Below are 15731 nucleotides of genomic sequence, written 5' to 3' on the forward strand. Positions count from 1 at the left end.
ATGATGAGAATGAATATAGGAAAATTTAACCTAGGAACTGAGAAAGGATTCCAGTGAACCAAATATCTTGACACAGCCCTCGGAACACAGCACCAGGACGCGTGAGTAATGGTGTGCACGTCAGAAAGATACCAGAACTACCACCTCAGTGGGAAAAACATCCCCTGGGCTTGTCCGCAGGGCCTCTCTGGCTGCACCCTGGCTGCTACTGTCACTAGTTAGAATGGAAAATGTGATGAACCTGATTTGTCTTTCCTAATCTGGACACACAATTGATTCTACCATTTTTATTTTCAGGACCAAGGCATTTGGCGTTTTTTGTGTGCCTGGTAATGTTGTTTGCTGAGTGTATTAGTCAGGGTTCTCTAGAGGGATAGAACTAATAGGGGATGGAGATGTATTTATGAGTTTATTAAGTATTAACTCACACGATCACAAGGTCCCACAATAGGCTGTCTGCAAGCTAAGGAGCGAGGAGAGCTAGTCCAAGTCCCCAGACTGAAGAACTTGGAGTCCCATATTCAAGGACAGGAAGCATCCAGCATGGGAGAAAGATAGGCTGAGAGTCTAGGCCAGTCTCGTCTTTTCACGTTTTTCTGCCTGCTTTATATTCTAACCCTGCTGGCGGCTGATTAGATGGTGCCTAGCTAGATTAAGGGTGGGTCTACCTTTCCCAGCCCACTGATTCAAATGTTAATCTCCTTTGGCAGCACCCTCACAGACACACCCGGGATCAATACTTTGCATCCTGCAATCCAATCAAGTTGACACTAAGTATTAACCATCACACCAAGCTTTTGCTGGAGTCTCTTGATGACAATTTTGATTGAGTCAGAAGGATGAATTTGGCAGAGATGTTGGTCATATTAACAATTCATTGCACAGATGGAGGACCTGAGGTCCACATCCAGCTGCAAATTTCTGCCTGCCTCCTGCCTCCAGGCTGATCTGGGGACGTGTTGGCCTCTCCGCATTATTGCCCATGCCCTAGTCTGGTAGAATAGTGGTTTAAAAGTGTGACTGTTTTATTCTTCATAAGAATCAGGCGGCCTTGGTTGAAATTGTGGCTCCATCACTTTGCAACTTTGTGGCCTCTGGCAAGCTATGGCACTTCACTGACCCATATATGTGGTGGAGATAATGATACGGTTATTACAGGAGCACACTTGATGATAGATGTAAAGCACTCAGTACAATGCCTGTTTGTAGGAAGCATCTAATAAATTCTAGTTGCCAGTATAACTAAGCACTTGCCCTATTTTTCAAATGCTATTTTAGCCAGATCAAATAGGTAGGAAAAAGCCTGTCAATCATGAAGTTTATACTTTCCTGTTTCTAAAAAGGTACACTTCTAAAAATTTATATAATTCATTTATAGCTATTAACTTAAACTTGGAAAGTTTGTATATTTGGTCTGTCTTCACAAGTGTTTATCTGAGCCCTACCTCTCAAATTAACATGTATCACCAATGATGTGCATTATGTTGATTCTTATACCTATTATATGCATGTGTGAAACTAAGCCCCATAAAAACAGAATTTAGGCATTCCTGCTGAAAGGAAGTGAATTGAAGGGAAGAGAAGCAGAGCCTTTGCAAAGAGAAAATTGTCCTATCTCTCAACCAGTGCCAGAATGTGGAAATGTTTACAAAATGCTCATTAAAAGAAATAGGGATTGCAAGATAGAAACAAATTCTGGTGCACAAGTTTACACTAGGGAGATAAGAAAGGCTAGGCCCCTATAGGGGATTTTGTTATCCAATTACTGCAACCTGACTTTTAGGGGGAGAGGAAGAGTGGTAGGGGGAGGGAGAGAGAGAGGAAGAGTTTCCAAACTTGTCTCCAGTGACAGGAGACATTTACGTTCCACAAGATAAAACTGCCACTTAGAGCCCAGGGAAGCTAAACCTTCCTGGCTTGGCCTAGGAGCTCCAGCGGAGTCATGGGCTCTCTGGTCCTGACACTGTGCGCTCTTTTCTGCCTGGCAGCTTACTTGGTTTCTGGCAGCCCCATCATGAACCTAGAGCAGTCTCCTCTGGAAGAAGATATGTCCCTCTTTGGTGATGTTTTCTCAGAGCAAGACGGTGTCGACTTTAACACACTGCTCCAGAGCATGAAGGATGAGTTTCTTAAGACACTAAACCTCTCTGACATCCCCACGCAGGATTCAGCCAAGGTGGACCCACCAGAGTACATGTTGGAACTCTACAACAAATTTGCAACAGATCGGACCTCCATGCCCTCTGCCAACATCATTAGGAGTTTCAAGAATGAAGGTAAGTTTTTGCTGATGAAATTTCGCTAGGATTTTTTTCAAGACACAATAAGTAAATTTACAATGCATGGGAATGATATAGGTAAGGGTAAATACATCTATATAAGGATGTTAAATACATACGGATACACAAAAACAAGGCACATTTTGTTCTATACCAATTATATAGTCATTTCAGAACCTCGAAAAATACTTACAAACATCTTTTAATCCAATGCCACAAAACATCTATCAATTTGACATCATAATTGGGTCCTTTTAAGAAATGTTAATTTGAACACCAAGTAATACAAAGAATTAATGTTGGTCTACTGCCGTACCTTTGTCATTTTCCAAATAGGCCTTGATTGCCATATGGGCTTTTAATTAACTAAAAAATTTCTCAACTTCTACTTAGAATAAAAAGGGTAAAAACAGTCAAAAAACATCAAATTGTGATTTGTGTTTTGTTCAAACTTTTGATAAGTTTTTATTTTGTGACCTTATTTAAGAAATGTTCAAACAGGATGGAAATATATTTTAAAGATTCTTCCTAAGGCTGTGTTGTTTGATGTGTCATGTACATCCTTAAAGCACTGTTTACAGTTTCCAGGAAGTGTAGATGGCCCATTAATCATCCAGCTCATCATTTCCGTCTTTATAAAGAGCAACGTACAAGCTTTGAATTATTGGTGGGAAAAGTGTGTTTTCTTCTCTTAGGTCTTTAAATTTGGTAACTAAATCTAATGAGCTAGCAAGTTAATGGTTTTGTTTGTTTGTTTGTTTGTTTGTTTTTTGGTTAATATGGTCCTAGTAGGAAAAAAAAACCCTGATATCTAGATATCTATAGTAGAAGCTGAAGGTCCAAAGGAACTAATTTAATATTTGCCAGTTATGCTTTTATAGTCACTAACCAGGTATAAAAGAAGCTTCCCGTTAATATTGGCCAGATGTTCCTGAAAGAAGAAAGGTAATAGTGAAGAAATAGCTCAGGATTTGGAATTTTGAGAGCTGGTTGGCTTAGTGGATGTGAATAATTAGCTGATGCCTCAGAGCCTCAATTTCCTCATCTGTAAAGTGGGAGTAATAATACCTACATAACATAGTTGAGTGACTCAAAGGAGGTTACAGATAAGAAAGCACTCCATTTACTATGAAGTGCTGACCAAACTTTAGTGACTACTAATGAGTTACTTAATATTCTAGGTACTGGAATAAATGTTGAGTAGGTATTCCTTAGTCCCTAAGATATTATCTGCCTTTAAAATTGAGTTGGCTGCCAAAATTTATATTTCATAATATCTTTCTCATGGAAATGGCAAGTTGAGATTACAGATTCCTTTTGGAGGTGAGTCTGAATTGAAAATGAACAACTTCCTCCTGTAAGAACCCTCCCTAATACTTCTCAGCACTGAGCCCTAAGTGTCTGGCTCAGGGTGTGGGTGAGAAAATGTTTGCATCCCCTGGAAAAGTAGAAACGTTTTCCGTTCTCACTTCTCTCATAGAATATCTGGATGATCCAGGTCAGGATGTGGAGTTTACTGTGCTTATTATTACTGGAGATTATTGAGGGCAGGAACACATCTCTTAGTAAACAACCCAGCCGCCAGCACCTCTGCCAGTCTGCAGGAAATGTGCAGCCTGAGGACAGAAATCGCACAGGGCATGCCCTGTTGGCTACTATTGCCTCTCTTCTGACTCTTTGGATCTGCTTAGTGCAGCTCCCTAGGAGAGAAAGACCAAAAAAACTCCAAACTTACCCCATCTTGGGAAAAAAAAGTGCCACCTCCAAGGTGAAAAAAGCGTGCCCTCAATTCCTAGCACTGCTCCTTTATCACCTTGTCATTTGGGAAAGTCAGTTATCTGCATCGAGGCTTGATTTATTCTGGTGCAAAACGAGTAGAGAATCAATACCTGCATTATGGGGTCATTGTGAGAACCAGAGAAGATCATGCTTGCAAAGCACCTGGTATGAGAAATTTGTCAACAAACATTCGTTCTCTTGCCCTGAAATGTAACTCTTCCATCTATTGCTTACTGCATTTGCACATGCACAGAACTTCACAGTGAACTTACTTTTTCAAAACAGCTTTATTGAGGTATATTTGACTTATAAAAATATGACATATAAAAATATTGATGTATAAAAGTATAATTGCACATATTTAAAGTGTATAATTTGAAAGGTGTTGACATATGTAACATTCATTGAAACCATCATCACAATCAAGATCATGAATATATCCATTAACACCAAAAGCTTCCTTGTATACTTTGTAATGCCTTCCTCCCACTACAGTGAGCTCTTATTTTATACTTTTCTCCTGGGTAGAGCAACCAGCCTACTCTTCCATGTTCCCTGTCCATCGGGAGTCAAGTCTCCTCCCTTCTTAGAGTGGAAGAATAACTCCCAAGCCCAACCCAAGAGCTTGATGATGGATTAAGGTCATATGTCACGCCCATAAATTAATTTAGTCTGGTGCCTAGAATCATCAGCTAATCAATATTTTTAAAGCACTACCTCTGTTTAAGCCATCATAGTAGGATAGAGATATAGAAGGGAGTTTTGAGCCATTCAAACCAGGAGGATGGCAATCTAGTTGGGAAAATCCATTCATAAAAAGATGGCTGAAATATAAGGACGTAAATGACAAGGATCAACGGAGATATAAAGTGATCAAATGATTTCAGAGGAGAGAGGAGGGAACTTTCAGATGAGAAGTAAGGGAGGCTTTTATAGGAGATGTCAGAGCTGGATAGGTGGAGGTGAGGTGAAAGGGCTTTCCAAGGGTCAGAAGAACATGTGAAAAGGTGAAAATTGCAGGGAAAAAAAGAGTGTTTTGACAGGTGGTAAAGATATCAATGTAGTTAAAACAGAAGGGTTTACAAATCCATCCAATTGTTCACAAATATTATTGAGTAATCACAATGTTCCATGCACTGTGGAGGACGTATGTAAGCTATGGCTGGCTGATCAGGAGGTTAAGACCCAGATATAGCTGGTCTTGAGAGCCATGCCAGGGAGTTTAAATTTATTCTGTAGGTCAGCATTTCCCACTAGCAGTGTGTAAGATGATTTTGGGTGGTACCCAAAGAAAGCTATTAATCATGTGAAATTATTGTATATTTTTCTTAGTATGGATTTTTAGCAAACACACATAAATATCACCTCAAATCTCTCCTTTAATGAATTATGTTGCTTAGGAACAGTCTAAAATAGATAATAAGTATAAAATAATTAGATCAAGTTAAAGAAAAATATTAAAAGATTATAATCTGGAACAGGGACTCACTGAGATCATGAACTAAGTATAAACTTGGGGAAATGCTGCCAATGATGACAGAGAACCCCCAGTTGGTGGTCCTTAGCATCTTCGGTGCCATGGAGTCCTTTGATAATCTGATGGCAAATGCCTTCAGGGCTTCTTTGTAGACTCATTACCTGAGGCAAGTGTGCAGGAGCTTTGGGCTCACTGTGAAATATTCAGATAGGAAGTCAACATGATAGTATTTGGAAGTATGCTTCTAAGACTAAAGGACTTTTACAGAGTTGATTCATAAACATCATTGAGTGAGTTATACATGTCACGCCCCATGCCAGGTGCTAGGGGTACAAGACTAAGGCAACCAATCTAGTCCCAGGATTCATTTTCTCCTATTCCTCTTTATAGAGGACCATATAACCAGAAGTCAATTGCTGAGACCCTCTTGGTTTATGGCTGTCTTATTGGCCTTGTCAGGCTTTGTTGCCTAGAACAGAAGTCAGCAAGTTTCTACTGTAAAGGGCCAGACAGATAATAACTATTTTAAGCTTTGCAGGCTATATGTTCTTTGTTGTATCTATTTAACTCTGCCATTATAGTGCAAAAGTAGCCACAGACAATACAAAAACAATGGATGAGGCTGTGTTCCAATAAAACTTTATTTCCAAAAGCAGGTAGCAGGCCCATATTGGCCCATAGGCTATAGTTTACCAACCTCTGATCTAAATGGAGGTCTTTTAGGAAGACCAGTGTCCAGCCAACTGTGTGGGGATCTCCACCCACTACAAACACAAATATTAAAAAACCATGAAGTCCTCATCCCCGAAAAGCTTCAAGAAAGGAACAATCACCACATGTCCCATTTGGTGGCTCTTTGTTTGTTAGGAAATTTGGGGACTTGCCCACACAATCTCCAAGGTCCCTCCCAGTTCTGTAATTCTGTGGCTGATGAGCTATTCAAGCAAGGTTGGCTGAGTTTTATCCCATCCATTAGACCCCCATTTTCCATTTTAGTCTTGGCAGCTGAACTCTTTTGGGCATTCTACCACTGACCTTTTGGGATTTCCTGTGTCACAGAATGCTGACATTGTGTTTGTTCTCATTGATTTTCTCCCTTCATTCTTTCTGCATTAAGCTTTGTGCATGGGAAGGCATTCTTATTACATAAATAAGCATCTGTTTTTCCCTGAGACCCACTGCAAACCTTATTTTTGCAAATTTCTTTTTTCAGATCTGTTTTCCCAGCCGGTCAGTTTTAATGGGCTCCGAAAATACCCCCTCCTCTTCAATGTGTCCATTCCTCACCATGAAGAGGTCATCATGGCTGAACTTAGGCTATATACACTGGTGCAAAGGGATCGTATGATATACGATGGAGTAGACCGGAAAATTACCATTTTTGAAGTGCTGGAGAGCAAAGGGGATAATGAGGGAGAAAGAAACATGCTGGTCTTGGTGTCTGGGGAGATCTATGGAACCAACAGTGAGTGGGAGACTTTTGATGTCACAGATGCCATCAGACATTGGCAAAAGTCAGGCTCATCCACCCACCAGCTGGAGGTCCACATTGAGAGCAAACACGATGAAGCTGAGGATGCCAGCAGTGGACGGCTAGAAATAGACACCAGTGCCCAGAATAAGCATAACCCTTTGCTCATCGTGTTTTCTGATGACCAAAGCAGTGACAAGGAGAGGAAGGAGGAACTGAATGAAATGATTTCCCATGAGCAACTTCCAGAGCTGGACAGCTTGGGCCTGGATAGCTTTTCCAGTGGACCCGGGGAAGAGGCTTTGTTGCAGATGAGATCAAACATCATCTATGACTCCACTGCCCGAATCAGAAGGAACGCCAAAGGAAACTACTGTAAGAGGACCCCGCTCTACATCGACTTCAAGGAGATTGGGTGGGACTCCTGGATCATCGCTCCGCCTGGATACGAAGCCTATGAATGCCGTGGTGTTTGTAACTACCCCCTGGCAGAGCATCTCACACCCACAAAGCATGCAATTATCCAGGCCTTGGTCCACCTCAAGAATTCCCAGAAAGCTTCCAAAGCCTGCTGTGTGCCCACAAAGCTAGAGCCCATCTCCATCCTCTATTTAGACAAAGGCGTCGTCACCTACAAGTTTAAATATGAAGGCATGGCCGTCTCTGAATGTGGCTGTAGATAGAAGAAGAGTCCTATGGCTTATTTAATAACTGTAAATGTGTATATTTGGTGTTCCTATTTAATGAGATTATTTAATAAGGGTGTACAGTAATAGAGGCTTGCTGCCTTCAGGAAATGGACAGTTCAGTTTGTTGTAGGAAATGCATATTTTCCTCTCCAGTTAAGTCCCTTTCAATCTGTTTTGTCTTTGGACTTGCCATTTCCTGGCAATGCCACCTCCCTGTTGATTTGAAAACAACCCCTAGGCAAAATACAGTGTCAAAAGACACACACTTGTGTATGTATATTTGTACATACATGAACTTAAGAAAATCTTTTGGTTCTATGCAGGCTGGTTATACTCATCTACATGCATGACTCACTCAAATGTGTGCATATTAAAGGCCAATGGTATGTTCTCTGTTACCTCTTCTCTGAGTAGGATTTAAGTCAAGATAATTGGCATCAGGGTTTTAATCATCCTAGGAAGTATTACCCTTCCTAAATACTCTGGAAATGTAAGTGTAGCTTTTGTCAGTTGAGTTTCTGTAGTTGCTCAGAGAGGACGGGCCTGGCAAAGGATGCTTGAAGGGAAAGGTTAATTGATACAGAAACCAAATGGACTTAAGAGGTCTTAGAGGTACAACAGGAAAAAATGAACCCATGGAGGACCAATGTGCTCCAGAGGGCAACTCCTGGTCAAGGCAGGAAAACAGAAGAAACCAGCATGAAATCTGTTCCTGAGACAATAGGAAAGCAAGGCCATGAGTACTGGCCGTTGCTGCTGCAGAGAGTAGAGGGGTTGGGAGGGCACTTGAAGGGGAGAAAGGGAGAAAGGGAAGAGGATATTGATGTTATCCTCAGAGGCTATCCTCAGATGTGTCTGTAAAACCAAAAGTGGTTCTATTTAAAGAATTAAATCTTTTGGACAAAATAGAAGTATCAAAGACTAAGAGGAGGAAAATCAGAAGGGGTCTGTCTGTTGGAAGAAAGGATATTAATATCTTTTTTCACCTGTTAACACTGTTCCCTTGTCTCCGCACCCCTGCTTTCCTCTGCTCCATCTTCTTCCTTCCCTCTTTCTTCTTTGCCCTATTGCCTCTCGCCTTCCTCCCATCCCTGTGTCCCCGCTCTTCCCTGGCCTTCATGATGCATGCTGTGAACTGGAAAGGGACACCTAAGTGCCTTTGCTCTCAGGGTGAAAGGAGTTAGTGTTCTAATTTCTAAATCTTCCCCTGATATTTAATTTGATTTTATTTTAATAATATCCTTTATCAAATGTTTTGTTCATGAAGAATACTTAGATATAAGAGAAAAGAAAACCAGAATAAGTAAGTATAAGAAAAAGAAAACCAGAGTCCAAATGAATGGATTTAAATAAACGAATTTATGAATAGACACACAAGCAAATGACTCAAAAGCCAAGCCTGAATTTTGAAATCATGATTGTTTCATGGTAGAAACCCAGTAACTTTCCCATCTTCTCATCTTACCATCTTCCCATTTTGCAACTGGCCAGGACTGAAAGTGGTGAGGAAGTGTTCTGCACAGGAAGGGTCCGGTGGGTTTTCCCGGCAGGTGGCAGCCTCCAGTCTTAACCCCTAACCATTTCCCTCTACCTGGCAAGCATATTCCGGGCTTTGTGCAGGAGGAACCAGAGCAGAGCAGAGCAGTTTCCAAACTGTTCCAGCATCTCCAGGCAGGGAACATGGATGGTTCCTGTTAGAACCAGGAATGTGGTTTCCAGTACATCGTCCCCCATTCACCCCTACTCATCTTAAGGAATGCTTCCTTAAGAAGTCTGACACTTTTTTCTTTTTTTTACCCTGGAAAACAATCAGTCCCGTTTTACAAATCTCTTAAGGTTATAAACTCAAACTGCACTAGACAATAGAGGCAAGGAAAACTATTTTGAAGAAGGCCCAATTTGAACCTCAGCTCGCTAGATCTGTTGTCTGCTGGGTGAATCCTGGGGAATTCATTGCTCGTGGAAGAGTGGTGTTTTGACCGTCAGTGGGTATACAGTGATTGATGCTTTGAGAAGGCCATGCAACTCAGAATCACTATTTGTGGAACAGCCTCCATATAACATGATGTGTGTATGTGTGTGTGATGTATAGCTGGCTTTGAATAACCACGCTTAATACCCTCAGTGGAATGTGGTGCATCCTTCATAGTCCATGGTACACAATGTATACTCACATACTCCAAGGTACTTCTTATCCTTTCTAAAGGACACTGTAATAGATACACAGTAAAACCTCAGCTGACCAGGATAGTCCTGGTTAGATAAAAATTAAGCAAATTTTCTTTATGTCTAATACATATGACAGTGGTGTGCTGGTAAATCCCTTACAACCAGCAATCCAGGGGGAGAAAAAGCCCTGATTTGTGGATTTCAATGCTGTAAACGCTCCTACATGGTCTATCTTGAGCTACCAAGGTGATGTCAACTGGCTTGCAAAACTTCTAAAACCTAAGTCAGCTCTTGGGAGCTGTGCACTGGTGCTGGCACACCGCTGACATTTAGTATCCCATTGACATTAGCACACCGCTAACATTAGCACCCTGATACTAGAATGTTAAGGATGTGCCAGCCCCACTTTCCACTGTGTGCGCTGCTGGCTCTGGGCTTCTGGAGAAATCTTGTCTCGAGCACTTATAGTCACTCTTCTGTTAAAGAGATATGAAAATATAGGCTGTTGGCGATCAGGCTGCAGAGCCCAGTTGTTTCTTTCTGCCCATCCAGATGTAAACCTGCATTTCTATGATTTTCTGCTTCCCTGTGGAAAGGGAGTGCAGAGAGCAACATATTGTTATTCAAATGTTGCTAGTTGTATTTTTTTGGCTTTCTTTTTGTCAGAAAGTGAAAAGACACAGCCCGTAGAGGAGTTCTCCCAGCTCCCACCAGAACCCCGGCAGCACACCGGTGTCACTTTCAACTCCTGCATTGACAGGAAGCCAGAATATTGTCAGATCCTTAAAAAGGTAGAATCTTACTAATGTTTCTCTAGTCATAGACCTTCTGCTACATCCCATGCCAGTTTTTTTCCCCCTTTTATTGCAGAATTATCATCACCGAAGTTGATAGAGCTAAACAACTCTTGAGGAGAATTATAGCAGAGGGACTTGGGCAGCCCACAGCCAAAATATTCATGTAAGAGTTTCTAGGCTTCCCACTATTTATTGATTGATATATTTATTTTTGTAAAATATTGTAGAATACCAAATATTTTATTTTTATGTCTGTGATTCCCTTTTGGATAGAGAGTCTTCTGGGCTTCAGAGTATGGCTCACATATAATATATGGCCTGTATTTCCATCTCTCTCTTTTTGCATCAGAATATTCTCTTGGTTTAAGGAATCTTGCCATAGCTTGCCATAATTTTGTATATTTGTGTCTTGTAGGCATGCTGTGCCTACAAGCATGCTTTGTAGTATATTTTCTGATTTGTAAATAGTACAGTTTTAACTGAAGTGCAGATGTTCCAGGAAATATTTAACCAATACATTGTCATGCAGTTTCATAAAGTGATGTTGTCAGTTTATCATGAGAAGCAAATATTGTCAGGCTGTGAGAGAATGTGATTGCTACTCAGTAAATGGAGACGCTATTTAAATGAATCTTTTCATCCCCCAAAGCTGGTACTTCCCCTCTGAATTCACCTGTTGCCTTCACTGACCCAGAAATTCAGAGATGTGATTGGCCAAATTCATTTGTAATTGGACCAATTACTTTGTAAATGTCAAAAATGTTAGCTTAGTGATTTCCAAAAGAGTCAGCCCCAAAGTGCCAAATTCTTTCCTGATGTGTACATTTTGGTCCGGGGAATTAATGACAAAAACCTTTTTTTTTTTAAGAACTGTTACTAAATGTTTCAGTATGTTATGATTTATATTCTTCAAGTAAAAGATATTTTCATATAAGAGAATTTTATGTATTCTTCTTACTTGATTCATCAACAGATTATGAAGCCTAGCAGTGTTCTGGCAAAACCTTTTTAACTTGCCTAGAACACAGAAGGAATGTTGCCCTTTTTAAGGTTGTAGATCTTTTCAGAGTCACTGTGGGTCATTCTTAACCCTTTGCAGTTCTGCAAGCTCACATATGGTGCAAGAGGAAATGCTGGTATGACTCTGTGCATTTTCTTGCCCCCAAACAGGAACAGTTGATTTCATACATTAAATGGAAGGTAGATGTGACTATGGAAGAGAAGTACACAGGGGTGTTTCTGCATGTGAAATATTTGTCATAAGTTAAAAACCCATCATGGAATAACTGTTTGTTGTGATCAGCATGTTTTTATCACACACGGGCACTGGTTTTGTGAGCACCTGGCTTGATAGTGGTGGGGCGGCCAATGTGCCAGCGCCCGCCTACTGAGCATTCATGGACATTGGAAATCAGCGAACACCACAGACACACCGAATCAGCTGATGCACGGTCATGTTCTGGGGTAAAACCTGTTCGTTATCCATGTGCAGATTTGTATAGTTATCACTAGACTAAAATGAAGATGGAAATAAATATTTTACCCTGTGTTCATGAACCAAATGTGTACATTCAGAGTCTTTTTAAGTAAAATAAAAAAATTATTTTGGTGATAATTATTTGCAGCTTATTTTTCCTTGAGGTAAGGTATTTAATTTTGCATACACCCCACTTTTTCATGTTTCTACTTGATAACATATCCCGATGGAATAAAACTAATTGCTATATTAATAAAGAATGGTCTGAAGAAACCATAAGTTGTTTTTGGCTTGTAACTGACCTCAGTAGAGAGTGGGATTTTGTAGCTCCATGGTTCTCCCACTTTATATGACTTTGTGTAATTCCCATTAATGCCACAGGCATTCATAGAAAATACAATTGGCTCCCTTTTGTCAGTAGCTGGGAAATATTTCTTCTTTGAATACCAAAGGAGGCAGTTTAGAGGTAACAGTCCTGGCCAACAGACAGACCTTGCTGCTTTTTCAAGAAGGAAATTCATTCTTATGGCAGAATGTGGAATTTGAAGGGCACAGGGACAGCCCCAGGTAGAATAAAATCTCTTCCATCAGAAAATCATCCTGCATCACTTTTTTTGAGGGGAAGCCTCCAGTGTCTCAGCTGGCAGGCTGAATCTGGCAAGTGTGTCGGAGGGAAGCACAGCCTTCATCCCTGGATGAGCACTGATAAGGTAAGACAGGGCTCTCCCATGGAGGAAAGGGAGCTGAGAGCCCAAGATGGGGCTGAGCCCAGGACTGGACTACACAGACCTGAAAAGCCACTCGTCTAATTTGATTTTGAATTCTTTAGCAACCTATTCATTCTCTTCTTTAAATAAGTCCATTTATAAAAGTCTGTCACAATGTGGGGTCTGGAACCCATCTCTGCAATTGGTTTGACCTGATCACAGCTATGCTGGACCCGCCGCCTTGTTCTGGGATTTCTTTCCTACTGATACAGCCTGGAATTGTACTAGGCAGACACACAGCTGCAAGTTATCTGGGAGGTAGTTTGCTTACAAACTAAGACAAAAAATTATTTTCAAAGCTCACATTATACATTTATAATATTTTACAGGTTCTAATAGTATTCCTGATGTGAATTGAACTTTGTGGTATGGGGAAATCATGCCGTGAGATCTCTGCATGTGACTCCAGTCACATGAATGAGAACCCACTTTTGTATAGAAGTGACTATTTGTAAATAAGGGGCCTATTTGGAGAAGGTGAGAGCTTGTTAACTTGGGTGGTTTAAATGGATTATGTGATTATCTCCGACTCACTCTCCTGAACTGTCAGTTTACAAGAAACAGCTCCTGCCCTCTCTTAACCTTCCTCAGACCATTCACACAGATCTAAAGTAGCTCATCTCATTCCAAGAAGAAAGCCCAGAAATGCATAGACAATGCAATACGTTTTTACTCTTAAATGTGATTCTGAGAATCTTATAAAAAATTTAGGCCACTCAGTTCAAATTAAGATTGATGGGAGGTGTGAAGTACCATTGTCAACTCAAGATTTGCTAGAAAGTTTTCACACACAGAACACTGAGCCCACTTCCTTGCACAGCATGGGAACGGTTTTAGAAAATTTAGTTCTAACTCCTTATTAGTATCTCACCTAAAATGTGTACCGTAACCTTACTAATTATGAGGAAACATCAGATGAACCTATTTTAAGAAGATTCTGCACTCTTAAAAAGTCAATGAAAGGCAAAGAAAGATTGAGAAACCGTTATAGATTAAAAAAGACTAAAGAAGCGTGACAACTAAGTGCAGTATGTGGTCCTGAATTGGATCCTAGACCCCTCAAAAACTGGCCAAAAGCACATTATCTTTTTGTTAAGTCCACTGCTGCCACAGCTGGTAGAGAGTCCAACTTCATCCATTGTATGCTCTCAAATGACATTCATTTGTAAAAATCTTCTGCATGGTTATTGCTCTTCTTCTGAAACTGTGAGAAGCTATACAGGAGTAACTAGGCTTTTGCTCAATGCAATGTCCAAGAAGCAGGCAGACAGCATTAAAAATGAAACTTTTCTTTGCTCAGTAGCCAAACTCAATGCAAGGAACAGAGCTGAAGGGAAATTGTTCATCACATGGCAAACCTGATGTTAATAAATGAGCTGCAATAAAACATTTTCCTGAAATAACCAAACTCAACATACTTTTCAGGCAATAAGCCATCTGTTTCAAGTGTTTAGAAAACGGATCTCCAATCACTGGTAATTTAAACTTCCTTATACCCCAGTTCAATGTTTGATAAGGAAAGAGTGCTAACAGGATGGGAACTGAGTTACTATATTAAGAAACCCAGCAAGAACAAAAACCAGCCCCCTGCAGCTATTTTGTTTATGCTCCAGACCCATCTGTTTTAATTAACGTAATATTTACATGAGACCAGCTCCCGTTACGTCTTTTGCTGCAAATATCGCATGTTTTATTCTTTGTTGTTGTTGTTGTTCTTGCTTTTAAAAGAGATCCTGCAAAAGCACGGTTGCAGACTATGCCTGAGCGAGGTGTACGCCGGGGAATTACACCTGCATTCTAGCTCCCCAGGTCCAGGCTCACCTGCTTTGTGCAGTTTGGGGTCAGATATCAGGTTGCCAGATGAAATACAGGATGTCCAATTAAATATGAATCTAAGATCAAACCATGAGTAGTTTGTTTAGTATAAGTCTGTCTCAAATGTTGTACAGAACATACTTACACTAAATAATGTTGGTTGACTACCTGAAATTCAAATTTGGTTGGATGTTTTTATCTGCTAAATCTGGCAGCTTAAGTCAGGTATTGCTCAGAAGGTTACATGAGTGGAAAGATCCACAGAAAGATGAAGTCGTTTGCCTTTCCATGCCTAGAAGGGCTATTCAGAAGATGACTGATCACAAAGCATTAGTTTGTTTACACTAAACAAATTATTCTAGTAAGGTTCATCATTGAAGAATAGCTTTGAGATTTGAAGTGGAAATCCCCTTGACCATGTCTGCCAATGCTAAAAACAGTAGTAACACCCAAAATCATCATCCCCAGTTTATACGTGAAGAAATTGAGTCACAGTGAAGAAGGCATACTCTTAGAGGTCATTCAACCAGGCAGAAGCAGAAGTAGGATTGCGAACCCAAGCAGCTCACTTCCAGCAACCAAGCCCTTCCCTGCTCTGCCATGCTGCCTTCTACTTAAAACCACAAATGTAGTGAACTTTCACATCCATTTTCCTACAAAATCTGTCAACAAACTGGAAACCCCCAAGTTAGCCAGGCGACACTGAGTGGGCCTCATACCTCAGGATCCAGGCTGCCTACCATACTTCCATCCCTCCCCTGGGGCTTTTTCCTGTCTCTTGCTTTCCTTCCCTCTTTGGAGCTGTTTTCACTACTACATCTTTAAGAGTTTTCTCCCTGCAATACAGGTGCTTCCTCTTCCTGCCCTTTCTCAATGTATGGGTCCCATAGGTTAAGAGCTCACTGAGAATTCTGCAGAGATAGACACGGAGTGATGACAAGGACAGAGCAGAGTCACATGCACAGGTTGGATAACCCTATAGAGACCCTGGGGCACTCATTTGGTCTCTGA

General features: G+C 40.8%; 1 protein-coding gene across 1 annotated transcript; it reads left to right on the forward strand.

The window, feature by feature from the left end:
• The first annotated feature begins 1840 nt into the window (after positions 1-1840).
• On the forward strand, positions 1841-12414 carry BMP10 (bone morphogenetic protein 10). The gene is made up of 2 exons (XM_004029351.5): positions 1841-2276; positions 6749-12414. The coding sequence occupies exons 1-2, from the start codon at positions 1943-1945 to the stop codon at positions 7687-7689; spliced, it is 1275 nt and encodes a 424-aa protein (XP_004029400.1). The 5' UTR covers positions 1841-1942; the 3' UTR covers positions 7690-12414.
• Positions 12415-15731: the final 3317 nt, after the last annotated feature.

The sequence above is a fragment of the Gorilla gorilla genome, chromosome 12 (assembly GCF_029281585.2).
Source record: "Gorilla gorilla gorilla isolate KB3781 chromosome 12, NHGRI_mGorGor1-v2.1_pri, whole genome shotgun sequence".
In the NCBI taxonomy this organism is placed as follows: domain Eukaryota; kingdom Metazoa; phylum Chordata; class Mammalia; order Primates; family Hominidae; genus Gorilla; species Gorilla gorilla.